General features: G+C 35.8%; 2 protein-coding genes and 2 long non-coding RNA genes across 8 annotated transcripts; 1 reads left to right on the forward strand and 3 right to left on the reverse strand.

Moving 5' to 3' along the window:
* Positions 1–949: 949 nt before the first annotated feature.
* LOC119982585 lies at positions 950–6343 on the reverse strand. Its single transcript, XR_005464427.1, has 5 exons — positions 6063–6343; positions 3443–3689; positions 1755–1965; positions 1568–1646; positions 950–1237 (listed from the first exon to the last, which is right to left on the reverse strand). It is a non-coding gene; the product is annotated as an uncharacterized LOC119982585 (long non-coding RNA).
* A 4062-nt stretch (positions 6344–10405) lies between these two features.
* On the forward strand, positions 10406–13933 carry LOC119982582. Of its 5 annotated transcripts, none has more exons than XM_038826050.1 (4): positions 10406–10980; positions 11088–11143; positions 11428–12395; positions 12485–13933. In XM_038826050.1, exons 3-4 carry the CDS (start codon positions 12206–12208, stop codon positions 13444–13446), a joined length of 1152 nt encoding a protein of 383 aa, XP_038681978.1. In that variant the 5' UTR covers positions 10406–10980; positions 11088–11143; positions 11428–12205; the 3' UTR covers positions 13447–13933. The 5 variants fall into 5 exon arrangements, with proteins under 5 accessions (XP_038681978.1, XP_038681979.1, XP_038681981.1 ...); XM_038826051.1 differs by having other exon boundaries at positions 11678–12395; XM_038826053.1 differs by having other exon boundaries at positions 11678–11922.
* A 1480-nt stretch (positions 13934–15413) lies between these two features.
* Positions 15414–17996, reverse strand: LOC119981904. Its single transcript, XM_038825043.1, has 3 exons — positions 17056–17996; positions 15756–16967; positions 15414–15650 (listed from the first exon to the last, which is right to left on the reverse strand). The coding sequence occupies exons 1-3, from the start codon at positions 17848–17850 to the stop codon at positions 15552–15554; spliced, it is 2106 nt and encodes a 701-aa protein (XP_038680971.1). The 5' UTR covers positions 17851–17996; the 3' UTR covers positions 15414–15551.
* Positions 17997–19731: 1735 nt separating this feature from the next.
* On the reverse strand, positions 19732–25145 carry LOC119982586. Its single transcript, XR_005464428.1, has 5 exons — positions 24871–25145; positions 22290–22493; positions 20599–20809; positions 20411–20489; positions 19732–20090 (listed from the first exon to the last, which is right to left on the reverse strand). It is a non-coding gene; the product is annotated as an uncharacterized LOC119982586 (long non-coding RNA).
* Positions 25146–26585: the final 1440 nt, after the last annotated feature.

Here is a 26585-nt window from a genome sequence, read left to right on the forward strand (position 1 = left end):
CACCATGTAATGAAAAATAAAGAAAGCAAAGGTTGTTACTTTGCAGGGCAAGCTTTTTTTGTTTTTAGGCCAGTAACATTGGCTCTACCTCCATGTGACCCAGAATTTGACTACATATATATATATATATGCTTATTATCTATTTATTTTCAAGAATTTAGATAGACATATGCATAGAGAGAAGATCACCAAAGAGTGCCCAGAAAAGAAAACATACTGTGAACTAACATTGTCCAAAACAAAAAGAAAAAGGAAAAAGAAAATGGGGTTCAAGATAGCCATATGACACACTCTGTGACTGTATATATACACATATATGTCAGAGTACCAGAACATCAGATTATTGGTAGAAGTAGAGTTACACATATACATATAAAAGAGAAAACTGTTAGAGAACCACTCAAAGAGTCCCACATTGAAAAACTGTTAGAGAACCACTCAGATTACCGCATTTAAGCGGGAAAGACCGTTGCTTCGGGTAGCGATCTCCTCGTGAAGGTGAAAGTTCTTGCGGTGACCACCGACTCAGAAAATCTCCTAATGAACCAGAGTTAATTTTGAGGTGAACGGGGATCAACAATGGAAGGTGGTCGGCGAGGTCCATTTATGGCAAAACCGTACTATTTAGTATTTACATTGTATTCTTTTAAGGGTAATATAAAGAGTAAACTTTTTAAGGGTAAAAAAGGTATTATATTAAAAATATATGGTATTATATTAAAGACTTATAATTATTTGTGAATATATTGATTTATGAAAATTTTATAGAGACGAGCAATATAAATATAGACATATATACATAATCAAATTATCATACACTTTCTCTACCAAAAAAAAGGAAAGAACTTGTCTATAGCAAGTAAAAATGACAAGTTAGGTATGTGAAATGTGATTATTAATATATGATTGCAAACTAATTTACCATGTTAACATGAATGACAATCTATACTGTAAAATTAATAATAAACAAGATAAGCACACACTGTGCACATAACTTGTCTATTAACATATTTTTATTACATACAAATAACTAATATTGTGGAGAAAAAAATGGAGGTTTAAGCTATAATCTCCTAATAGACTCAAAGCAAGACTCAGCAGCTCCGATACTAAAACCATAAAGCTTAAAGAAACATCGAAAGCTGCCTCAAATAGCAATTCTTGTGGACCCCGAAGAGTTGAAACATGTTGCCATACCCAATGGAGCAGCACACACAAGATAGCCATATGCCTCGCGCTGTGACCGTATACATTCATATATATGTCAGTACCAGAACATCCGATTATTGGTATAAGTAGAGTTACATATATACATAAAAAAGAGAAAACTGTTGGAGAAGACACCCACTCAGAGAGTCGCACATCGAAAAACTGGGAGTGTTGTGAAGGGTTTATACTTTATAATGCAATGGGTAGACTTAGCTATGGTTTTTGAGAAAAATGGGCTCCCATCCTTGGGGTATTCCAAGTTTCCAACAGTCGTAAAATTGGGAATTTAAAACACATTGCTAATGAAAAAGCAATTATACTTAAATAATCATATCTTAAAGAGAAGGTAAGTTCATACCAATATTTAGGTATATTAAATTCCTGCTTCACAGTACTGCATTATCTTTGGTGGATTACTAATCTGATGATTATGAGCTCTGCAATAAAACAAAATTTAGACCAAAACAATAAATATTTGAACAAAACAAGGACATCAATACCTAGTTATGGCGAACACAAATACTGGCCACTTAAATTTAGCTTACCCGACACGTTTGTGTTTTAACCCAATTCTCTTCATGGCTTGCTGTTCTGATTCACTAAGCAAGAATACACGGCCACTCACGTTCGTTGCGACAATCGTAGTTGCATTTATGCGCTGGCCTTGGCCCATAATAGTTGTCAAATAAAGTGCCGCATCTGGTAGTACTGCTGCCTTGGAAGTTCTGTTTCTCCCCCTCGCTTGTTATGGAGTTACTGAAACAACATGCACAAGAAAATTAAAAGTGCCTACTAAACAATGCTAAGCCATTAATATTATTAAATAATGAAGAAAACATAGATCAATATGTTACGAATAAAAACCTAATTAATATAACATAAATATAATTATAAGAGATTATTAATCATCACATTCCCTACATGAAATTAACAGGTGAGTATAGTAAAGCAAACAAGAATTTAAGAGTTCTAATGAAAGGTATAAATCAACAACCAAGATCTCAAAGCTTTAATGAAAGTATAAATCAACAACCAGAGGGACATCATCTTGACTCGGAGAAGGCTCTTGCCTAGAGAAGAAATACTTTCATAATAGGAAGACATCTCAAATTTAACAATTATATAGTAAATTCTAATTAAATCCTGCTTCATTAAATCATTATGGCTCAACCAGTTCTCATTTGATGAATTAGACGAGCCAGACAACACGCAACATGCCTTATAAAGAATAGTAATCATGAACCATGAATTTGTTCTAGTGTTATTAATGGCATGCTAATCTTCAAGAATGGAAATTCAATCAAGGGGAATATTGATAGGCCAGCGGAAAGGGAAATCCCGAGCTGTTAAAAGTTTGATTGTCTTTGCATCGTAACCCCAGGAGCCCCTTGTGGAGCTTTCCTCGAAAAGGTAGCTCTAAATAAGCCCACGAAAAGCAGAACATACCAGAGCAGCCTGTCTTTGGGAATCAGCAACCCCAAGCACTTTTCCAGGGACAAAACTATGGCCAGAGAAATGCTAATCTCCGATCAAGGAAATAACCGACCAAGCATCCTTCCCTGCTTTCCTCAAGAATTCTTTTCAAAATTTCACTAACTTGTTAAAACTTGGTCCAAAGTCCAAAAGTAAAAATCCCTTCCAACTCTCTTTTTTTTTTGAAGAGAAAAATTTATTACTGGCACCAAGGGGTGCAACCCAAACAGTCATTACAAAGAAGAGAGACAGATTAGCAAAAAAATTGGAACTAAGCCCACTTGACCATTGCTTAAGCGCAATTAGCCAACCATCCAAAAAAGCTGATATTGAACAATCCTTCTCCTGGAAAACCCTAGAGTTTCGTTCCTTCCAGATTAACCAACAAGCAGCCTGGAGGATCAGCACCAAAAAATTTTACCTAGGTTTGTCACGAATCAGGAAATGCCAAACCTCCAATTCAGAGTTTAGATTCTTAGAAGGCACCCAAATGACACCCATCAAGTTCCAGATCGCTCCCCAAACCCTTTCAATTCTCATCCGCATCAAAGAAGTATTAAATTAATTGAACGAAACTCCCATCAAGAGACAATTTCATATGAACAATAACAAATGACATTGACCAAATGAGATAATATAGTAACGTTCATAGATATCAAAATTATTTCTCATCAGTATCTTAAATTGGTCTAGTCTCGTGAATTTATAATCTATACTAACAATGATATAAATTTCCATTAAAAGGCTACAAGGGAAATACCTTAAGTAAAGGAGAAAGGGAGAACGACAGCATGTGCTGATGTACACCATTCAGGGCTCTTTCTGCAAGGAAGACAAGCCAACGCACCGCAGCTTCTATCCAAGTATTCCTCTACGGCAGATGGTCTTATCACTTAATATTGATATGCCATCCACTGCATTCATTGATGCGGATCATTGAGGCTGCAATAACGCTGCTGAATCGGGATAGAAATCCTAGACATATTCGGGCTGACCTTTGTCCAATTCTGCACCAAATCATACAAAGAATGTCAACTACTAATATTTGACTCTCTGGATCGCAAATATTTTAAAGGGTTTGAGTTTGCAATGCCGTTTCTATATAAGTTAATAATATAAAAACGCTTCCAGAAACATATGAATATAATTTTATCTAACTGAAATTTTTACAAAAATAGGCATATACTGATTGGTAAATGGTTCTATTATACAACAAGGTTTTATGTTTCAATAACCACATGTCCAACTCGAAGATGCTTCTTTTTGAATTTTTAAAAAAAAAAAAAAAACCGATGATGGAAGTATGATAATGCTATCCCAATTGGGAAATCACACTCTTTTTGATGTTGTTGCAAATTGTAAAATATTCCTAAAGTGTTCCCGTGATATCTGAGCATCAATTTTCACTAATAATAAAGATATGCATCGAATTTGCTTCAGACGCACTGTGAACACAATATGGTTTTTTACTTCCTTAAAATATGATGAAGAGCATTTTGGATAGCATGAATATCCCAATTTGCCAAGCGAACGAGCAAGTCCATCACTAAACAATGGTTTCCACCTATCTTGGATTTTTAGAAATCAAAGGTGGATGGGTATTATTCCAACCCTAGTTTCCTTCGCTTAGATAATGTGCTCTCTCTCTCCAAGTCCAAGTTCTTTTATTGTAGTATTTATTTCTCTTATTCTTCAACAAATTCATATGGCCTTGAAACATAGCGTCTTTATGCTAGAGACTAGCTTAAAAGTACTTCGGCATCATACTTGTCAAATGCAAGGAGGCAGACCTAAGATTCAAAGTACTTCTATCATCCGAGACGCAAGGACTTCTATTTTCCGCGGCACAAGGCACACATAAGGCAAGCGCCCGAAAGACACAAGGCACAATATTAATAAAATAAATGATAAATCAAATAATTGTTAAAATGGTATGCAATAATATACATTATTTAACACACAATAATAAATTAAGAAATAAATAGATCACATGATCACATCACATTATCAAAGTACCAATTATCAAGCGTGACATAAATGATAAAACTGATCCCACAAGTGCATAAAACAAAATAGCATAACAGCATAAAACTAACAAAATAAGAAAACATAACAGCATGACATATTTAAGTTCAGAAAGTGAAACTTTTCGGAAACAGTTGGTCTATATCACACGATAGATAGGGCTGTGATTCTCAGTAGCGATCCCGATCTTCCTCTTGCAATGTATTTGAGTTTACATTGTTCTTGAGCTCAGGTTCCTTCATCTTGAGTTATTTATTTCCAGGGCTTCAAATTCCAAAAGAAGCCCAACATTAAAACTCTTTAGCCAAGTCAAAATTGAGTCTTAGAATGCTGGCTGGGTAATGTGAGAGCCCATCGCCTCACCTCAGATGCGCCTTTGACAGGTATGATCGCCATTAAAAAATAGCAAAACCAACTTGTGAGTATGAAGCTCTTCGTCTACTATTCTTTATTTTGGTGACTATTGAACTTTTGTATTTCTCACACATATAGAGAAGATAACATGTTTGTCAATGGTTAGGCAAGTTTGTGGATCATTATACAAGAACTTTCACATCTCCTATAGCTTTCCTTAGATTCTCCACAGACTTCACAAGTTAGACATAAATATGCAACTGTGCGTGGGCGCTCAAAAGTAAACATTACATGACCCTGTAAACAAAGCCTACTACTATGAAATAAACTTAAGAAACTGAGAACAAGACCAACAAGCATCGGCAGAGAATCAGAACGGTAACAGCTAATCAAGGATATAGACATCTTAAGTGGAGCTAATCTAATCTAACGGCTAATAAGATAATCATCAGTAAAATCGAGCAACGCAGCAGCTATGGGAGCTGATAAAATAGACTTCCCATGACCAGATTTTCAAAACAAAGCATACAGAAATTTATAGTGCCACGCTGTTGCAAACTCATAGTTATCATACCCGGAATCAAACATAGCTAAGCAACACCAGAGCGAAGATGCAAAATACCATAACACAATTGCAACCAAAGAATAGCCAGTATGTTTAGGGAAAAAATGAAAGCGCAAATCTTTTAAAAGAACTGTTTTCATTGCATTGCAATGTGTACAAACACCATTATATGAACATTGTCAAAAACAATACAAGTGACTGTATGGTTAACTAATGCCAGTACAAAGTCCTCTAGCTAGGTTCCTTCTTGAGAGAAGTTTCTATTGCATTCTCAAACACAATATGGAAAAACCCACATGAATTGTATAATAAAACCTTTACATTGAGGTTGATACAGAACAGATTCTAGGCCCTAAGAATAATTTTCTCTGAATTCAATGTGCATGAACGCCCTAATAAACAAACAAGTTCTCAATAAATTCTAAGAAACTCAAACCTGAGAGGGGACGGTTTTGGTGGATTACTGATCTGATGCTGTAAGATCTTGAATTTTCCATCTTCTTCGTCGTTTTTGCCCTCGCCCTCGCCCTCGCTCAAACTAGTGTCTTCCATCCCGAAATTGCACGCAGGCCGGAAAGACCGGTGCTTTGGCTAGTGATCTCCTCGGGAAGGTGAACGTTCTTGCGGCGACCACCGACTCTGAAAATCTCCTAATGAAAGCAGATTTAATTTCTAGGTTAAGGTGAACGAACGGGGATCATACAATATTACAATGGCAGGTGGTAGGTGAGGTTTATTTATGGTAAAAAGCCAAAAACGTAAGAGTATTTACTATTTATAGTATTTTATACTGTATTCTTTTTAAGGGTAAAAAATGTCAAATATAAAGTGAAAACTTTTTAAGAGTAAAAAGGTAATATATCAAAAAAAAAAATACATATATATATATGGTATTATATTAAAAATATATGGTAATATATTAAAGACGTAAAATTATTTGTGAATATATTTATTTATGAAAAAAAAATTATGTAGACGAGCAATATAAATATAGACATGTATACATAATCAAATTTTCAAACACTATCTACCACGCGAAGAGAAAAAAAAAAATAAAAAAAAACCTTGTCTATAATAACATAAAAGATAATGATTGAGATCCCCAAAAAGTGACTTCAAAAGAGTTGTTGTTGCTATTGAAAATCACAATCACGAGTTATGAATTACTTTCCAGATAATAGACTACCAGAAGAGATTGCAAAAAGAACCAAAGAGAATTAGAGATTGCAACACTAAAGAAATCATGGAGATAAAAAAAAAAACCCTCTAGAAAAGCAAAACTCAGAGAAAGAATTACCTGCAACTCTCAAAGCCCAACCCGACCCATCCTCCTTCTAGTTCCAAAATCCCAAACAGGAAAGCAAATCAATGTAAGAGAGAACTTAGCAAAATCAAAGATTTAGAAATAATTATTATTATAATTGCACAATTGCAGTAGATAGTAGAAACGAAGCGAAGTTGAAAGTCGAGAACTGAGAAGAATAGGGAATAGTGAATGAGTCAATGAGGCCTTTTGATATATATTTTTTTCCTTAAAATTTATTCTCTTTTTGTAGATTTTAACGTTGACATTTTAATGGGCTGCTATTGGTCTTTTTAGTTGGGCCTCTCCTTCTCAAATTTTCTCTCTTTCTTTATGGGCTTTATAAACTAATACATATGGGGTTTTAAAATGGGTTGGGAAGATAAATGGACTACTATATATAACTAACATTATTAAAATTTGGAGGCCCTGGGCGGCGGCCCAGCTCGCCCAGGCCTAGGGTCGCCCCTGATTCCAAACTCGTCTTTGGCAATCATTCCTAGACCAACCTTAGACTTCTTCAATGCCATGTTGAAAGTTTATCTTTGTGACATTACTTGGGAGCAAACACCAACTAGTTGGGGAATTGTTTGGAACAACTAACCTCCTCAAAATCAGTAGCTTGGTCTTCTTGTACTCAGCAAGCAACATCTTACATCTTCAGGTTTGTCTATGATGTTTTGATGAAAGGCTTGATTTCTCATATTCCAAACCTACCATAAACGCAAGATTTGTGAAGGTCAGAATAAAATCATTGCACATTCTGTTGGACCTAGGTTACACAAGAGGGGGGTGAATTGTGTCCCCAAATTCCGAATAGGAATCCCCTTATATCAAATTCACAAATCAAGCACCACACCAAGCACACAAAGTGAGTCTTACTAATACAATTGCCCTAATTTATTTCCAAGCAAATCAAATCTTATCTTTAGACTTGTAACTTAAGTATATAATGCGTCTAGATGCAAAATCCTATCAATTTAATCAATGGCAAAGTATAATTGCACACAAATGGACCTATATGAGCAATATGAATAAATTGCACAATAGGAACCAATTGAAGCAAAGCTTCTAACAAGATAGGCACTAGAAAGTACTTAACTTGCAATTTTACAGGACAATAGCAATATGAACAGAATAAACAATAATATAAAGTAAATAAAATAAAGCAAGTTATGTTAGATTAGAAGAGTCAATGAAAGCTGTAAAAGTAAAGCAAGTAAAGAGCACACAAGTAATTTATAGTAGTTCGGAGACTCTTCTCCTACGTCTACTGCCTAGGTTCACCACCTAGGATTTTCCAACCTCAACTAAGGTGTGGCTTTTCAAGAGCTCCACAAAACTCTTACACAAGGGTTTCAAAATTACCCCAACTCTTCCACAATCTCACAAATATAGTACCCGGTTTGGGTTTTACAAAGATATGCTCAACTGATTCACTCACTCAGTGTTTGCACTCAACAAACTAGGAGGAACTCTCAAGAGATTTTAAAGTGAGGCTCACGGATAGAAAATTGGATTTGAGTTTAGAAGAGCTCACAAGAAGAGAAGATTCTTCACACCTAGAATTGCGGTAGCAATCGGTGAAGATGAACAAAAAAGATTTAGTTCTTCACACCTGTGTTTGCACTAAGCAAACGGTGAAGCAAGATAGAAGAATATTATATGAGCTTGGGTGAGAAATTGAGAGCAAATAGCTTTGATAATTCTAACACTTTCTTGTGTCTTTTCTCTTGTGCCGAGCAACTGCTTATATAGGCCAAGAAAAATCATGTTCTCATGATTTTAGCTCTTGAGAGAATCGTCCATAAAGTCGGCAATAATGTCTTGATTCTTCTCTTTCAATTATGAGATTTTGCCTTGCAAATATCTTTGGAACATGTGACAGAATCAACTTCTCTTGACTTGTATAAAAAGAAAGCTCTGTGATCTTCTCTCAATTAGACACACTAATTTGACACGTCAAAGTGTGAATTCAGCTTTGAATATTGCACTTGTAATTATGGTAACATAATCAACTTCAAATGGGCAAAGTCTTCTCTCCAATTTTGGAAACCTCCTTGAATTTGGCCCTTCTTTATTCATAGAAGAATCAGCTGCAAAATCTTCTCAATAAATTTCTTGTGATTTCGGTAAGTCAATAAGAGAACTCCTTGATTTGATTTCCTTCATTTGCTGGCCTTGAATTGCATTTAATTTCAGAAAATAAACTCTTGATATCAGCTTCATATAAAGAATATTCCTCCATATGGTCTCCGTTGAATGAATGAGAAGTCCTTCTCCATTGATTTCTGATAACAAGTAAGGAAAGTAAACCTTTTGCTTTTAATCTCCAAAATATCACCAAGTCAAAAAATTTCTCACGGAAACTGAATCCTACTCTTTAATATAGATCACACGTCTTGCATATGTAATGAAATATTTTATATTTGAACTCTTGATGAAGTCTCTCTCAACTTTCCTGAAATTTGCTTGTAAACTCATTTGAGTTTCATGCTTGAACCATAGGTTAATTGAGGTTAAATAATTAAAATATAAGCATATAATATCATAACATATATAGACTAATGTGCGTGTAAGTTTCCAGCTCAAATAAACATCATATAGTCATATAATAAGTCACATAAATCAATCGGAGATAATAACATAGCGCAGCAATTTCGGACAGATATTTGGGCAACGATTTTGAGCAAGAAAAAGTCAGAATTTCTTAATCATGTCTTCATGAAAAAATGTTTATTATGATGTAAATAATGTCTCTACCAAATTTCAGCTTAATCCGAATTCATTTGATATAAAAATGATCAGTGAGTTCACAGGTATGTTTAAACCTTATCAATAAAAACCAATTTCAAATTCAATCTTAAATTCATCACATAGTGCATGTAATCAAATAGGACAATAATATTGGATCATCAAAATTAAAATGTAGGACCTTTGGTCCAACACATTCTCCATATGAACGTCTTTACTTTGAGAGGCACTTCAATCAACCAAATGGTAGTCCAAATCTCTGATTCGGAAAATCTATGCCACTGTTCATAAACATGATAACCACTCTTGATCGAGTAATGGCCTTTAGGATCAAAACACCATAGACGAACATCCGGAGCTCTCACATCTCCCAATGGAATTTCCATAATGGCTTCAACATCAACCGGAAGGAATCAAGGAACAACTCCCTCAAAAGTCTCATTCCAACACCCTTTTACGATCGTCAATTAGATGATGGACCCTTAAGTAGCCCACATTGGAGAGATTTACTAGTTCTCATAGTTTTAGAATCTTTTTGATTTACTTTTATGATATTTAGTTCTCATAGAGTTTTAGAATCATTTTGATTTACTTTCCTGATATTGTAAATGTTTGTATCTCCATCTATATATATATCTATATCTATATCTATATATATATAATCCGTGCATTTCACGCATTCTCCCGGCGACTTCCGCATTCTTTCCCTACTCGCGCGTTTCTCTGCATTTTACGCATTCTCCCGACGACTTCCGCATTCTTTCCCTACTCGTGCGTTTCTCCCTGCCAATTAAAGAAAGTGAGACAAAGCAATTGCACTTGCTCATCAGACAAGATCGAAGAACCAGAAGAAACAAAAAAACACCTTTCTCAACAATCACAATGAAATACATGGTTTTGCTAAGACAACCGACAAACCAGCACCCACACCCCAAGCCAATGAGGTCTGATCTCCGAGTAACGAGGGCGGTGCAATAAAATGATCCTCCTCTTGATCCCGTCTTCTCCGATTCGCTTTGCTGAAGTAAACACCCAGAAAATCCTCCTCTTTATCCTGTCTTTTCTGATACGCTTTATCGAGGGAATAAGAGGAATTGAGGCAGGTGTATAAGCCCTTTTTTCCCCCTCATTTACTTGACTCCTATGGTGAAATTCCATTACTTTTCTGTCACTATAACGCAATTTCTTCTTAGGTTCTTCCTTGGCAGCTCAGCGGTATTCTATGTTGAGATTTACACTAGGTGCTGCCATCAAATTTCAGCTGCACAGTGGTATTTAAGGTCATAATTATACAAAGGTATGTAATTGGATTCCTAATTTGGGTTGTTCCCTTCTCTTTGGCTATATGTTGTTTTCTCTCCTTTCATTGTGTATGTTTGTTTCATTGTCTATGTTTTACGCTAGGTTGTGCCTTCAAATTTCAGCTACACAGTGGTATTTGAGGTCATAATTATACAAAGGTATGTAAATGGATTCTTAATTTGGGTTGTTCCCTTCTCTTTGGCTATATGTTGTTTTCTCTCCTTTCATTGTCTATGTTTGTTTCAATGTGACAAACAAATCTTTAATTTATTTTCCGATATTAGTATGTTATTATGCTTCCTCCTACTTGATGTTTGTGAAATTGGTTAGCTTAATTTTTCCTGTTGTACATATCCTTATTGATGTATGTGCTCTAAATGAATTTCTTTTTCTCATGTTGAGTTCTCAATATATATTTTTGTATTGACATTTTGATTATCAGTGTCTTTAAAGAATGGATCATCCTGAGACAAATAGGAAAAATAGGATAGCAAAGCAACGTTTGAAAAGAAATCAAAAGAGCCATCTGAGCCAACTCTATTCTCAGATGAATTACTTGCTCAAAATGTTGCTGATACTTTGAACTTGGGTTCTCCAGAATATAAGTGTCAGTATTGTGGGGCTATTTTTTGGTTTGCTGAACGGCTCAAAAATCATCACTCGAATATTCCCATATACTCGCTTTGTTGCAGACAGGGTCGTATAAAGCTTCCTGGGGATAGAGGAGCTCCTCGTCCATTAAAACAACTGTTAGATTATAATGGGGGTCAGCTTTCAAAACTTTTTCATCAGAATCTAAGGATGTTCAATTGCATGTTTGCATTTACATCTTTCGGTGGCAAAATTGATCGAGACATAAATGATGGACAAGCACCATATACATTCAGAATTAATGGTCAAAACCATCATCTTATAGGCTCCTTGGTTCCATTACCTGGTGAGAAACCCCAATTTGCTCAGCTGTATATTTATGACATGGAGAATGAAGCTACAAATAGATTAGCAGCTTTTTCAAGCTCTAGAGCAAACATTGAAGCTGATGAAGTTGAACGTATTATTTTACAGCTAATAGAAATGTTTGATAAGGTTAATGCATTGGTAAAAATTTTTCGGACGGCAAGAGATCGATTTAGAACTGTGATCTCCATTCTGTGTCTTTAATATTATCTGCGAAGCGTCCAGATGATACTTCTCAATATAATCACCCATCTGTTCCTGAGATGGCGGGATTAATTGTTGGAGATCTTAGGCAGTCTGATGAAGGCCGTGATATTATAGTTGAATACCAAACAGGAAAATTGAAACAGATAAGTGATTTGCATCCTGCTTTTATGGCTATGCAATATCCTATCTTATTTCCATATGGCGAAGATGGATATAAAATTGATATTCCTTATCAATTTGATATAGGTATGTAAAAAAACAAATGCTGGTTAGTTACCAGGAGAACATACTATTGTTATGGATATAAGCTGACCTCCTTTATCAATTTTATGTAGGTACAAGAAAAATGAAACGGGAGTTTGTCACCAGGAGAGAATATTATTGTTATATGCTGCAACAAATGAGCTCTAAAAGTCAATTACTCATTAGAGGAGGCAGATTATTGCAACAATATATCATTGATGCATTCACCTCTATAGAAGATGAAAGGTTGTGTTATATTCGATTTAAGTATCAACAAGAGCATTATAGATCTAAAATCTATAAAGGTGTACAAGATGCATTTCTTCATGGAGATATCAGTGCAAATACAGTTGGGAAACGTAATATTCTACCAGCAAGCTTCACTGGAAGTCCTCGCTATATGATTCAGCATTATCATGATGCAATGGCAATTTGTCGTGCTCTTGGAAATCCTGATCTTTTCATCACTTTTACATGTAATACACAGTGGAAAGAGATCTGTGATGCATTGAACCTCATCCCAGGACAACGAGCAGAAGACAGACCCGATATTATCTTCCGAGTTTTCCATACGAAACTAATTGAGTTCATGAAAGATATAAAACAAGAAAACTACTTTGGTAGAGCTATTGGTGGCATACATACTGTGGAGTTCCAGAAAAGAGGCTTACCTCATGTTCATATAATAGTGTGGCTCCATCCAGATGATAAATATTCAACCACTGATGATATTGATGAGATTATATGTGCAGAAATTCCAGACAAACAGTTGGATCTCATACTCTACAACATCGTTTCAGCTTTTATGATTCATGGACCTTGTGGTATTGCCAATCCTAAAGCACCCTGTATGAGAAATCAGAGGTGTACCAAACATTTCCCAAAAAAATACAGCTCAGAAACAGTTATTGCAGATGATGGTTTTGCTCTTTATAGAAGACGTGATGATGACAGAACAGTTGTTAAAGGACGAGTGAAACTTGACAATCAATCTGTTGTTCCTTACAATAAAGGACTACTATTAAAGTATCAAGCACATGTAAATGTTGAATGATGTAATCGCTCAAGATCAATCAAATACTTATTTAAGTATATCAGTAAGGGACCAGATAGAGCAAGAGCAATGTTACATGAAAACATTGATCAAGTTCAACCCTGTTCATCAGCTCAATCTAAAGTTATTGATGAGATTCAAACTTTTCTTGATTGTAGATATCTTACTGCATATGAATCAATTTGGAGGATTTTCGACTTTGACATCCATTGTAAGTTTCCTGCGGTTCAAAATCTTACAATTCACTTACCTTTGATGAATAATATAATCTTTCGAGGTGATCAAAATGTTGATGGACTGCTGCATCAACCTAGTATAAAAAAGACTATGTTAACAGAGTGGATGTCTACAAATTGCACAGCTGAAGATGCACGTCAACAAACATACGCTAAATTCCCCTCTTTTTGGAGATGGGATGGAAAAAACAAGTTCTAGTTTCGGAGACAACGAGGACAGTGTATTGGTCGAATATCATATGTCCCTCCGACTGCAGCGATCCGGATCTTCCTCTTTCAACATATTTTAGTTTACATTGCTCTTGAGCTCAGGTTCCTTCATATTGAGTTATTTATTTTCAGGGCTTCAAATTCCAAAAGAAACCCAACATTAAAACTCTTTAGCCAAGTTGAAATTGGGACTTAGAATGCTGGCTGGGTGAGGTGAGAGCCCATCGCCTCACCTCAGATGCGCCTTTGACAGCTATGATCGCCATTAAAAAATAGCAAAACCAACTTGTGAGTTGTGAAAGGGCAAAAACTTTTGAAGCACGGTTTCCATTGCATTGTAATGTGTACAAATACCATTATATAAACATTGTCCAAAACAACACAAGTGACTATACGGTTAAATAGTGTGCCAGTACAAAGTCCTCTAGCTAGGTTCCTTCTTGAGAGAAGTTTCGATTGCGTTCTCAGACACAATATGGGAAAACCCACAAGAATTGTATAATAAAACCTTTACATTGAGGTTAATGCAGAACAGATCCTAGGCCCTAAGAATAATGTTCTTTAAATTCATCGTGCATTAACGCCCTAATAAACAATACAAGTCCTCAATGAATTCTAATTGAAAAACAAACCTGAGAGGGGACGGTTTTGGTGGATTACTGATCGGATGTTGTAAGATCTTGAATTTTTCACCTTCGTCGTCGTCTTTGCCCTCGTCGTCGCTCTCGCTCTCGCTCAAACTGGTGTCTTCCATCCCAAAATTGCACTCAGGCGGGAAAGACCGTTGCTTTGGCTAGCGATCTCCTCATGAACGTGAACGTTCTTGCGGCGACCACCGACTCAGAAAATCTCCCAATGAACCAGAGTTAATTTTGAGGTTAAGGTGAACGGGGATCAACAATGCAAGGGGGTAGGTGAGGTCCTTTTATGGTAAAACCGTAGTATTTAGTATTTACATTGTATTCTTTTTAAGGGTAATATAAAGAGTAAACTTTTTAAGGGTAAAAAAGGTATTATATTAAAAATATATGGTATTATATTAAAGACTTATAATTATTTGTGAGGGAGAAGTACAACAGAGGCCCCTGTACTTTGCAAAACGGGTCATTTGAGCCCCTTTACTTTTTTTGGGTCATTGAACACCCTCTACTTGCAAGAATGGGCTAAATTAGCCCCTCAAGGAACTTCTGTTATAACGGTGCTTATGTGGCAGTTATCTATTTGAGCTGGATTTTTCTAATAAGTTATAATATGCTGACTAGGCGATGACGTGTCATTGGCCAATAAAATAATGACACGTGTCCGATTCTTTGTTTTTACTATGAAAGTAGATATGTTACAATTTCGTTGAAATGATTGTAAACTTCATATTTTAGGGTCAAAGAACCCCCTGTACTTTAATTAATGGGTTTTTTAAGCCCTCATATTTTCAACAAATGGGTCAAATTACACCCTCGAATTCCAAAAAATTTGCATCCATAAACATCCATTAATAAAAATGAGTCAAATAGATTTAGTGCATAAACATGATTCCAATAGATCCATTACACAAGCCATCCTCAAATACTACAAAATATGATTAAATAGTTCCAACATCAACAACAGAACATACACATAAATCAAAACAGAGATGGACACAACAAAAACATGCCAGCAACATCATATTTGCCCACCAGATGACCCTCTATCAACTCCATTCTTCTTGTTCTTCATACTATCACTTCCACGGTCAATTACCCTTGACATAGAAGTCCCAGGCTGCAAAAATTGAGGAAAAAAACATAATATTAAACAACAAAATAATGCTTTGACATTAACATACAATACATCTGCAAGCTAGAAAATGCAAATTATCAAACTTACGTTTAGGATTGAACGACCTGTATCAGGATTAATGTAGAGACCCAGGCCAGTCAATAATGTCCTCTTTTTTGGCTTGGTTTTTGGCCTGCATTCCCTGTGAAAAGGACTGACATACCTAGTCCTGCTAGGTTGTCCTTGCATTGGTTCATTAGATCCTCCCTGCATTGAGGCCACGGCTACACTTGTTTGCCTTGTCATCCTTGGTTCATTTGTTTGGGATGCTTGACTTGTTTGCCTTGTCATCCTTGGTTCATTTGTTGAAGTTAAGCCACTAACTTGGCTACTGGAAGTCATCCTACCAAGACATGCCTTATTCCTAGCATTATGCCCCTTGCCCTTACACACTTTGTAAGTCATAATCCTCTCTTCTCGTGTCAATTTGGTTTTGTTGACAGTCTCATGTTGTTCCCTTCTCCTCTTTTTCTTCGGTCTCCCTGGCATCTTCCTCATCTTAGGAGGTAGTAAATGGTCCTGCTCACTCCTCGGCCACATGTTCTCCCCTCTAATTGGTTCAATTGGTACCTGATATGCTCTCAAGTATGTCTCCTTCCTGTACCAAAGTGCAAGATAATCCTCAGGTTTTTCACCATTGGCATGCGCAACACGAATTGCATGGGGACATGGAATTCCAGAAATCTGCCATGCCCCACATGTGCAGGTTCCATCCCTCAATTTCACCACAAATTGACTTCTCCCATTTTTCACTTCATAACTTCCTCCTCCATTCCATTCACACACCCACAAATGGCTATCTATTACATTTTTTATCAACCTTCTATGAATAAGTAGTCCATATTCTTGCTTCCATGAATTTACTCCCAACTTCTTGTCCCTAATTCTCCTCGTCATTGCCCTTCTAATATCCTCAAGCATTGAAATTATACTTTTGCTCCTAGCTTCCACAATAGTGCCATTGAATGCCTCACAGAGATTGTTGTCACATGAATCACATTGACACCATGGACTGAAGTATGCCTTACTCCAATACTTAGGATGCACAAGCATCAAATCCTTTGCAGCAGCTGGATGCACCTTCTCAATCTCCTTGAAGTTAAGCTCAAAATCAGACATATTGGTTGATTTGGCCAGCTGCCAGAAGAGATGCTTAAGATGTCTGCCTGGATAATTCTTACACCAATTTGCATACAAATGCCTACAACAAAACCTGTGATAAGCTTTTGGCCATGTATCAGCTACAGCAGCAACCAAGCCCTACAACAAAGAATACAAAATATGAGTAATGGACATGAAATACAATTAAGATAGGGATATCATTAACTGAAAATACACAAACACATACCTTTTGTCTATCACTTATCAGAGTCCAAAGTTCACCTTCAGCAGTACCTAAATCATGCTTTAACAAATTCAGAAACCAAGTCCATGTTTCAGTGTTCTCAACCAGTACTACAGCCCAAGCTAATGGGAACATTTGATTATTCCCATCACGGCCTATTGCTGTCAATAATTCCCTTTTAACTAATCCCTTTAAAAAACATCCATCAATTCCTAATATTGGTCTGCAACCCTTCATAAATCCCTCCTTACATGCCTTAAAACAACAATAGAATGCTTTGAATGGAACAGGTCCATTCTCATCTTGCCTATCAGTAAGCAATGAGACAGTACTTCCAGGGTTAGACAACATCAACTCCTCAGCATAATTCCTTAATTGTGCATATTCCTTTACACAGCTACCCGTTAAATCAGCTAATACAGTCTTCCTCACCCTTTTACATTGGCCTAAGCTCACATCTAATTCCAAAGCTTGTTCCATAAAGGGTTTCAGATATCTAATTTTTATGTCTGGGTGGGCAGCAATAAAACCATAGAACCTCTTCACCATGTACTTTGTAGTTAACCACTTTAAACCCCTTTTTGGTTGACATGTATGTTCACTAACATAGGTCTTTACTTGAAAACTATCCACTTGTCTACTATATGATGCAAATATCAACCATGGACAATCAGTAGCTCCCTTACATTTGGCTCTACATCTACTAGGTTCATTTTTACTGAATCGAATGTCAGTCCTAGTCATTATAGCATAATTGCTAACAGCATCCTTAAACTCATTATTACTAGTGAACAACATGCTAAGCTCAAATTTCGGAATACCTTTCACCTTTTTGTATGATGGAAATCTGCTTCTCTTTCTAATTGCATCATCCCGCACCTCTGGATCCTCATCTGTACTATCCCTGTAACGTCCTGGATCAGAAGAGTCTAAATAATCACTATCAACACCTTTCTCGCTCTCCCCAGGCTCCTCATCGTACTCCTCATAACCTAAACCCTCATCATTCTGCTCATTATCCTGCTCATCATCAACCTGCTCATCATCATCTTCACCTTCTTTGTCACTCTCTTGCAGTAGAGATACATCCTTCCATCCCCTTTTGTAGTTTCTAACCTTCTCCCTCGCAACAATCACCTCCTCATCGTCCTCTGAGGAGTTATCTTCAGGAACAACTTCATTGTCTGAGCTACTAGAAGAGTACTGAAAAACAAAATCGTAACCATGTGAGAAAATAAACCCTAAAAACCCCAAATCGAACCCATATCAGAAAAACCTAATCTCAAACTCACCTCCTCTTGTATTTTCTTTCGCCGAACAGCCCTGACCTTCGTTGGAGACATTTCGTCGATGATTGTATCTGAAATCAAACCCAGTTGTGACAAAACCTAGATCGATGATCGACGATCAACGATCGACGACACTCCTTCCTCTCAAATGTCTCTCTACAAGGGTTTCACAAATTTAGGGTTTCTGTGTGTGAGATTGTAACTTAACCCCATCAATTGCCATGTCATTTTCAATTTTCTTTAAATAAAATCCATGTCATTTTCTTTTGCCAACTCAGCTTTTTTTTTAACGGAAATGTTATACAAGGGCCAACGTAGCCCATTCTTGCAAGTAAGGGTGTTCAATGACCCAAAAAAAGTAAAGGGGCTCAAATGACCCGTTTTGCAAAGTACAAGGGCCTCTGTGGTACTTCTCCCTTATTTGTGAATATATTGATTTATGAAAATTTTATATAGACGAGCAATATAAATATAGACATATATACATAATCAAATTATCATACATTTTCTCTACCAAAAAAAAAGGAAAGAACTTATCTATAGCAAGTAAAAATGACAAGTTAGGTATGTGAAATGTGATTATTAATATATGATTGCAAACTAATTTGATCAATTTGCTTTAGAAAAACATGTGTATGGGTATGTTTGGTGCACCATATATTGTCTTCTAACAATAAATTGTAAATCACAAAATAACAACAAGTTTACCTCCCAAAAACCGAGACAATTTTTGGACAATATATTGTTCTTTTTCAAAACGGTCTTATATGGGATAATTTGGAGACAATTTACAACAATTTTCCTTTTTTAACCCTCACTTTATATTGGAATGATTATAATACCCTCATTCTCTCTCCACCTTTTTACCCCACATTTTTAGTTTAGATTAGTTAATAATTCAATTCTTTAATAATTCTTAAAATAAAAATTATTAAAAAATATTTGAAAAGTAATTGCTGATATTAATATATTTATTTTAATTAATTTTTATTTTATAAATTTTTTATTATTTATTTTACCATTTATTGCAACTATTTTAACACAATTTATGTTACCAGTAAAAGTATAACCAAACACCTACCAACATTTCAAGAACCATAACTAGTACCATTTATTATCTACCATATATGCTACAATATATACTACTATCAAAATTATGCGCCAAACAAACCCTATATATGCTTATGTGGAATCCACTCTAGCTGAAGCAGTGAGGGCTCTTCATGCGATTAGAATGGCTAGTGAATTGGGATTACGACATATAACATTAGAAAGAGACTCAACGATTATTGTAATTATTGTAAAAGCAATCCAGGTAGGGGACGTGCAGTTGTCGTTATGGAGTTCAGTGGTGCTGGAAATTAAAATAATGATCTTGCTAACTATGTATGTATGAAAATAAATTGGGTGGTATATCTGGGAGAATTTACCATGTTAACAGAATGATAATCTATACTGTAAAATTAATAATAAACAAGATAAGCACACACTGTGCACATAACTTGTCTATTAACATATTTTTATTACATACAAATAACTAATATTGTGGAGAAAAAAATGGAGGTTTAAGCTATAATCTCCTAATGGACTCAAAGCAAGACTCAGCAGCTCCGATACTGCAACCATAAAGCTGAAAGAAACATCGAAAGCTGCCTCGACTCGAATAGCAATTCTTGTGGACCCCGAAGAGTTCAAACATGTTGCCATACCCAATGGAGCAGCACACACAAGACAGCCATATGCCTCACGCTGTGACCATATATATTCACATATATGTCAGTACCAGAACATCCGATTATTGGTATAAGTAGAGTTACATATATACATAAAAAAGAGAACTGTTGGAGAAGACACCCACTCAGAGAGTCACACATCGAAAAACTGGGAGTGTTGTGAAGGGTTTATACTTTATAATGCAATGGGTAGACTTAGCTATGGTTTTTGAGAAAAATGGGCTCCATCCATTCCAAGTTTCCAACAGTCGTAAAATTGGGAATTTAAAACACATTGCTACTGAAAAAGCAATTATACTTAAATAATCATATCTTAAAGAGAAGGTAAGTTCATACCAATATTTAGGTATATTAAATTCCTGCTTCACAGTACTGCATTATCTTTGGTGGATTACTAATCTGATGATTATGAGCTCTGCAATAAAACAAAATTTAGACCAAAACAATAAAATATTAGAACGAAACAAGGACATCAATACCTAGCTATGGCGAATACAAATACTGGCGACTTAAATTTAGCTTACCCGACACGTTTGTGTTTTAACCCAATCCTCTTCATGGCTTGCTGTTCTGCTTCACTAAGCAAGAATACACGGCCACTCACGTTCGTTGCGACAATCGTAGTCCCATTTATGCGCTGGCCTTGACCCATAATGGTTGTCAAATAAAGTGCCGCATCTGGTAGTACTGCTGCCTTGGAAGTTCTGTTTCTCCCCATCGCTTGTTATTGAGTTACTGAAACAACATGCACAAGAAAATTAAAAGTGCCTACTAGACAATGCTAAGCCATTAATATTATTAAATAATGAAGAAAACATAGATCAATATGTTACGAATAAAAAACTAATTAATATAACATAAATATAATTATAAGAGATTATTAATCATCACATTCCCTACATGAAATTAACAGGTGAGTATAGTAAAGCAAACAAGAATTTAAGAGTTTTAATGAAAGGTATAAATCAACAACCAAGATCTCAAAGTTTTAATGAAAGTATAAATCAACAACCAGAGGGACATCATCTTGACTCGGAGAAGGCTTTCGCCTAGAGAAGAAATACTTTCATAATAGGAAGACATCTCAAATTTAACAATTATATAGTAAATTCTAATTAAATCCTGCTTCATTAAATCATTATAGCTCCACCAGTTCTCATTTGATGAATTAGACGAGCCAGACAACACGCAACATGCCCTATAACGAATAGTAATCATGAACCATGAATTTGTTCTAGTGTTATTAATGGCATGCTAATCTTCAAGAATGGAAATTCAATCAAGGGCAATATTGATAGGCCAGCTGAAAGGGAAATCCCGAGCTGTTAAAAGTTTGATTGTCTTTGCATCGTAACCCCAGGAGCCCCTTGTGGAGCTTTCCTCGAAAAAGTAGCTCTAAATAAGCCCACGAAAAGCAGAACATACCAGAGCAGCCAGTCTTTGGGAATCAGCAACCCCAAGCACTTTTCCAGGGACAGAACTTTGGCCAGAGAAATGCTAATCTCCGATCAAGGAAATAACCGACCAAGCATCCTTCCCTGCTTTCTTCAAGAATTCTTTTCAAAATTTCACTAACTTGTTAAAACTTGGTCCAAAGTCCAAAAGGAAAAATCCCTTTCAACTCTCTTTCTTTTTTTGAAGAGAAAAATTTATTACTGGCACCAAGGGGTGCAACCCAAACAGTCATTACAAAGAAGAGAAAGACAGACTAGCAAAAAAATTGGAACTATGCCCACTTGACCATTGCTTAAACACAATTAGCCATCCATCCAAAAAAGCTAATATTGAACAATCCTTCTCCTGGAAAACCCTAGAGTTTCGTTCCTTCCAGATTAACCAACAAGTAGCCTGGAGGATCAGCACCAAAAATTTTTGCCTAGGTTTGTCACGAATCAGGAAATGCGAAGCCTCCAATTCAGAGTTTAGATTCTTAGAAGGCACCCAAATGACACCCATCAAGTTCCAGATTGCGCCCCAAACCTTTTCAATTCTCATCCGCATCGAAGAAGAAGTAAATTAATTGAACGAAACTCCCAGCAAGAGACAATTTCATATGAACAATAACAAATGACATTGACGAAATGAGATAATATAGTAACGTTCACAGATATCAAAATTATTCATCATCATTATCTTAAATTGGTCTAGACTCGTGAATTTATAATCTATACTAACAATGATATAAATTTCCATTAAAAGGCTACAAGGGAAATACCTTAAGTAAAGGAGAAAGGGAGAACGACAGCATGTGCTGATGTACACCATTCAGGGCTCTTTCTGCAAGGAAGACAAGCCAATGCACCACAGCTTCTATTCGTCTACGGCAGATGATCTTATCACTTAATATTGATATGCCATCCACTGCATTCATTGATGCGGGTCATTGAGGCTGCAATAACGCTGCTGAATCGGGCCAATTCTGTACCAAATCATACAAAGAATGTCAACTACTAATATTTGACTCTCTGGATCACAAATATTTTAAAGGGTTTGAGTTTGCAATGCCATTTCTATATAAGTTAATAATATAAAAAAGCTTCCAGAAACATATGAACATAATTTTATCTAACTGAAATTTTTAGAAAAATAGGCATATACGGATTGGTAAATGGTTCTATTATTCAACAAGGTTTTATGTTTCAATAACCACATCTCCTACTTGAAGATGCTTCTTTTTGAATTTAAAAAATAAAAAAAAATAAAAAAACCGATGATGGAAGTATGATAATGCTATCCCAATTGGGAAATCACTCTCTTTTGGATGTTGCAAATTGTAATATATTCCTAAAGTGTTCCCTTGATATCTGAGCATCAATTTTCACTAATAATAGAGATATGCATCGAATCTGCTTCGGACGCACTATGAACACAATATGGTTTTTTTTTATCCTTAAAATATGAAGAGCATTTTGGATAGCATGAATATCCCAATTTGGCAAGTGAACGAGCAAGTCTATCACTAAACAATGGTTTCCACCTATCTTGGATTTTTACAAATCAAAGGTGGATGGGTATTATTCCAACCCTAGTTTCCTTCGTTTAGATAATGTGCTCTCTCTCCAAGTCCAAGTTCTTTTATTATAGTATTTATTACTCTTATTCTTCAACAAATTCATATGGCCTTGAAACATAGCGTCTTTATGCTAGAGACAAGCTTAAAACAGATTCCCAAGTATTGTTACTTCGGCATCATACTTGTCAAATGCAAGGAGGCAGACCTAAGATTCAAAGTACTTCTATCATCCGAGACGCAAGGACTTGAGACTTCTATTTCCCGCGGCACAAGGCAAACATAAGGCAAGCGCCCGAAAGACACAAGGCACAATATTAATAAAATAAATGATAAATCAAATAATTGTTAAAATAGTATGCAATAATTAACACGCAATAATAAATTAAGAAATAAATAGATCACACGAATCACGTCACATTATCAAAGTACCAATTATCAAGCGTGACAAAAATGATAAAACTGATCCCACAAGTGCATAAAACAAAATAGCATAACAGCATAAAACTAACAAAATAAGAAAACATAACAGCATGACATATTTAAGTTCAGAAAGTGAAACTTTTCGGAAACAGTTGGTCTCTATCACATGATAGATAGGGCTGCGATTCTCAGTAGCGATCCGGATCTTCCTCTTTCACTGTATTTGAGTTTACATTGTTCTTGAGCTCAGGTTCCTTCATCTTGAGTTATTTATTTTCAGGGCTTCAAATTCCAAAAGAAACCCAACATTAAAACTCTTTAGCCAAGTTGAAATTGAGACTTAGAATGCTGGCTGGGTGAGGTGAGAGCCCATCGCCTCACCTCAGATGCGCCTTTGACGGTATGATCGCCATTAAAAAAATAGCAAAACCAACTTGTGAGTATGAAGCTCTTCACCTACTATTCTTTATTTTGGTGACTGTTGAACTTTTATAGTTCTCACACATACAGAGAAGATAACATGTTTGTTAATGGTTAGGCAAATTTGTGGATCATTATACAAGAACTTTCTCATCTCCTATATCTTTCCTTAGATCCTCCACAGACTTCACAAGTTAGACATAACTATGCAACTGTGCGTGGGCGCTCAAAAGTAAACATTACATGACCCTGTAAACGAAGCCTAATACTATGAAATAAACTTAAGAAACTGAGAACAAGACCAACAAGCATCGGCAGAGAATCAGAACAGTAACAGCTAATCAAGGATATAGACATCTTAAGTGGAGCTAATCTAATCTAACGGCTAATAAGATAATCATCAGTAAAATCGAGCAACGCAGCAGCTCTGGGAGCTGATAAAATAGACTTCCCACGACCAGATTTTCAAAACAAAGCATACAGAAATTTGTCGTACCACGCTGTTGCAAACTCATAGTTATCATAGACATAGCTAAGCAACACCAGAGCGAAGATGCAAAATACCATAACACAATTGCAACCAAAGAATAGCCAGTATGTTTAGGGAAAAAATGAAAGTGCAAATCTTTTAAAATAACTGTTTTCAATGCATTGCAATGTGTACAAACACCATTATATGAAAATTGTCAAAAACAATACAAGTGACTGTACGGTTAACTAATGCCAGTACAAAGTCCTCTAGCTAGGTTCCTTCTTGAGAGAAGTTTCTATTGCATTCTCAAACACAATATGGAAAAACCCACATAAATTGTATAATAAAACCTTTACATTGAGGTTGATACAGAACAGATTCTAGGCCCTAAGAATAATTTTCTCTGAATTCAATGTGCATCAACGCCCTAATAAACAAACAAGTTCTCAATAAATTCTAACAAAATCAAACCTGAGAGGGGACGGTTTTGGTGGATTACTGATCTGATGTTGTAAGATCTTGAATTTTCCATCTTCTTCGTCGTCTTTGCTCTCGCTCTCGCCCTCGCTCAAACTAGTGTCTTCCATCCCGAAATTGCACGCAGGCAGGAAAGACCGGTGCTTGGCAAGCGATCTCCTCGGGAAGGTGAACGTTCTTGCGGCGACCACCGACTCTGAAAATCTCCTAATGAAAGCAGATTTAATTTCTAGGTTAAGGTGAACGAACGGGGATCATACAATATTACAATGGAATGTGGTAGGTGAGGTTTATTTATGGTAAAAAGCCAAAAACGTAAAAGTATTAAAAATATATGGTAATATATATTAAAAATATATGGTAATATATTAAAGACGTAAAATTATTTGTGAATATCTTGATTTATGAAAAAAAAATTATATAGACGAGCAATATAAATATAGACATGTATACATAATCAAATTATCAAATACTTTATCTAGCACGCGAAAAAAAAAAGAGTCTTGTCTATAATAACATAAAATATAATGTTTGAGACCCAAAAAAGTGATTTCAAAAGAGTTGTTGTTGTTGCTATTCAAAATCGCAATCACGAGTTATGAATTAGCTTTCAGATAATAGACTCGCAGTGAAGTAAGAGCTTCCTTAGTTGTTAGGCACTAAGGAAATACGAGATTCAAAGCGGTGGGCAGACAAACAAATGGCCCTAGAAGCAATGTGCATTCTAAACAGTGGCGTACTTGAGTCTACGGGGGCTCTGGGCACACTCTAAGAAAATGACCCTCTAAAATTTTTTTTGTCGCGATTGTTATATAGTTCTTAAAAGTCTAACTCTATGAAAAATATATATTACTTAAATATGACTCGTTTAGCATGTTGAGATGCAAAATCACTAATTACGTTAGTATAATCAACATTTTCCGCAAATCACTTTCAATAGACAACATAACTAACCCATTTAACATTTCTTGCGACTTGGTGAACCAAAAATATGATTTTATCAATTTCAACTTTGAAAAGCTTCTCTTGGTGAAGGATACCATTATCAGAATAGTTAACAATATTCTATATGTAATCCATGTATTTGAAAAACCACCATCAAGCATTTGCAACACCAAAGAGTATTATTCAATTATTGAGTCTATTAAGTGGAACAAAATCACCTGATAAGGCTATAACCAGAGGCTGTTGAGCTGCAGAAGGAGGAAAATCTCAAAGAATCCAAAACTGGATGCAGAGCATAACCCAGAAGAGATTGCAAAAAGAACCAAAGAGAATTAGAGATTGCAACACCAAAGAAATCATGAAGATAAAAAAAAAACCTCTAGAAAATCAAAACTCAAAGAAAGAATTACTTGCAACTCTCAAGGCCCGACCCGACCCATCCTCCTTCTAGTTCCAAAATCCCAAACGGAAAAGCAAATCAATGTAAGAGAGAACTTAGCAAAATCAAAGATTTAGAAATAATTATTATTATAATTGCACAATTGCAGTAGATAGTAGAAACAAAGCGAAGTTGAAAGTCGAGAACTGAGAAGAATAGGGAATAGTGAATGAGTCAATGAGGCCTTTTGATATATATTTTTTTCCTTAAAATTTATTTTCTTTTTGTAGATTTTAAAGTTGACATTTTAATGGGCTGCTATTGGTCTTTTTAGTTGGGTCTCTCCTTCTCAAATTTTCTTTCTTTCTTTATGGGCTTTATAAAC

This window comes from Tripterygium wilfordii, chromosome 17, assembly GCF_013401445.1.
Source record: "Tripterygium wilfordii isolate XIE 37 chromosome 17, ASM1340144v1, whole genome shotgun sequence".
Lineage (NCBI taxonomy): Eukaryota > Viridiplantae > Streptophyta > Magnoliopsida > Celastrales > Celastraceae > Tripterygium > Tripterygium wilfordii.

Bases quoted from the DNA above. Each gene is read 5' to 3' on its own strand.
- LOC119982582 (XM_038826050.1), top strand. From the start codon at position 12,206: ATGGCGGGATTAATTGTTGGAGATCTTAGGCAGTCTGATGAAGGCCGT. The intron at 12,396-12,484 runs GTATGTAAAAAA...AATTTTATGTAG, and splicing joins TCCTTATCAATTTGATATAG to GTACAAGAAAAATGAAACGG.
- LOC119981904 (XM_038825043.1), bottom strand. From the start codon at position 17,850: ATGTTGTTCACTAGTAATAATGAGTTTAAGGATGCTGTTAGCAATTAT. The intron at 16,968-17,055 runs GTATGTGTTTGT...TCTTTGTTGTAG, and splicing joins TGATAAGTGATAGACAAAAG to GGCTTGGTTGCTGCTGTAGC. The intron at 15,651-15,755 runs GTAAGTTTGATA...CAATTTTTGCAG, and splicing joins CAGGTCGTTCAATCCTAAAC to CCTGGGACTTCTATGTCAAG.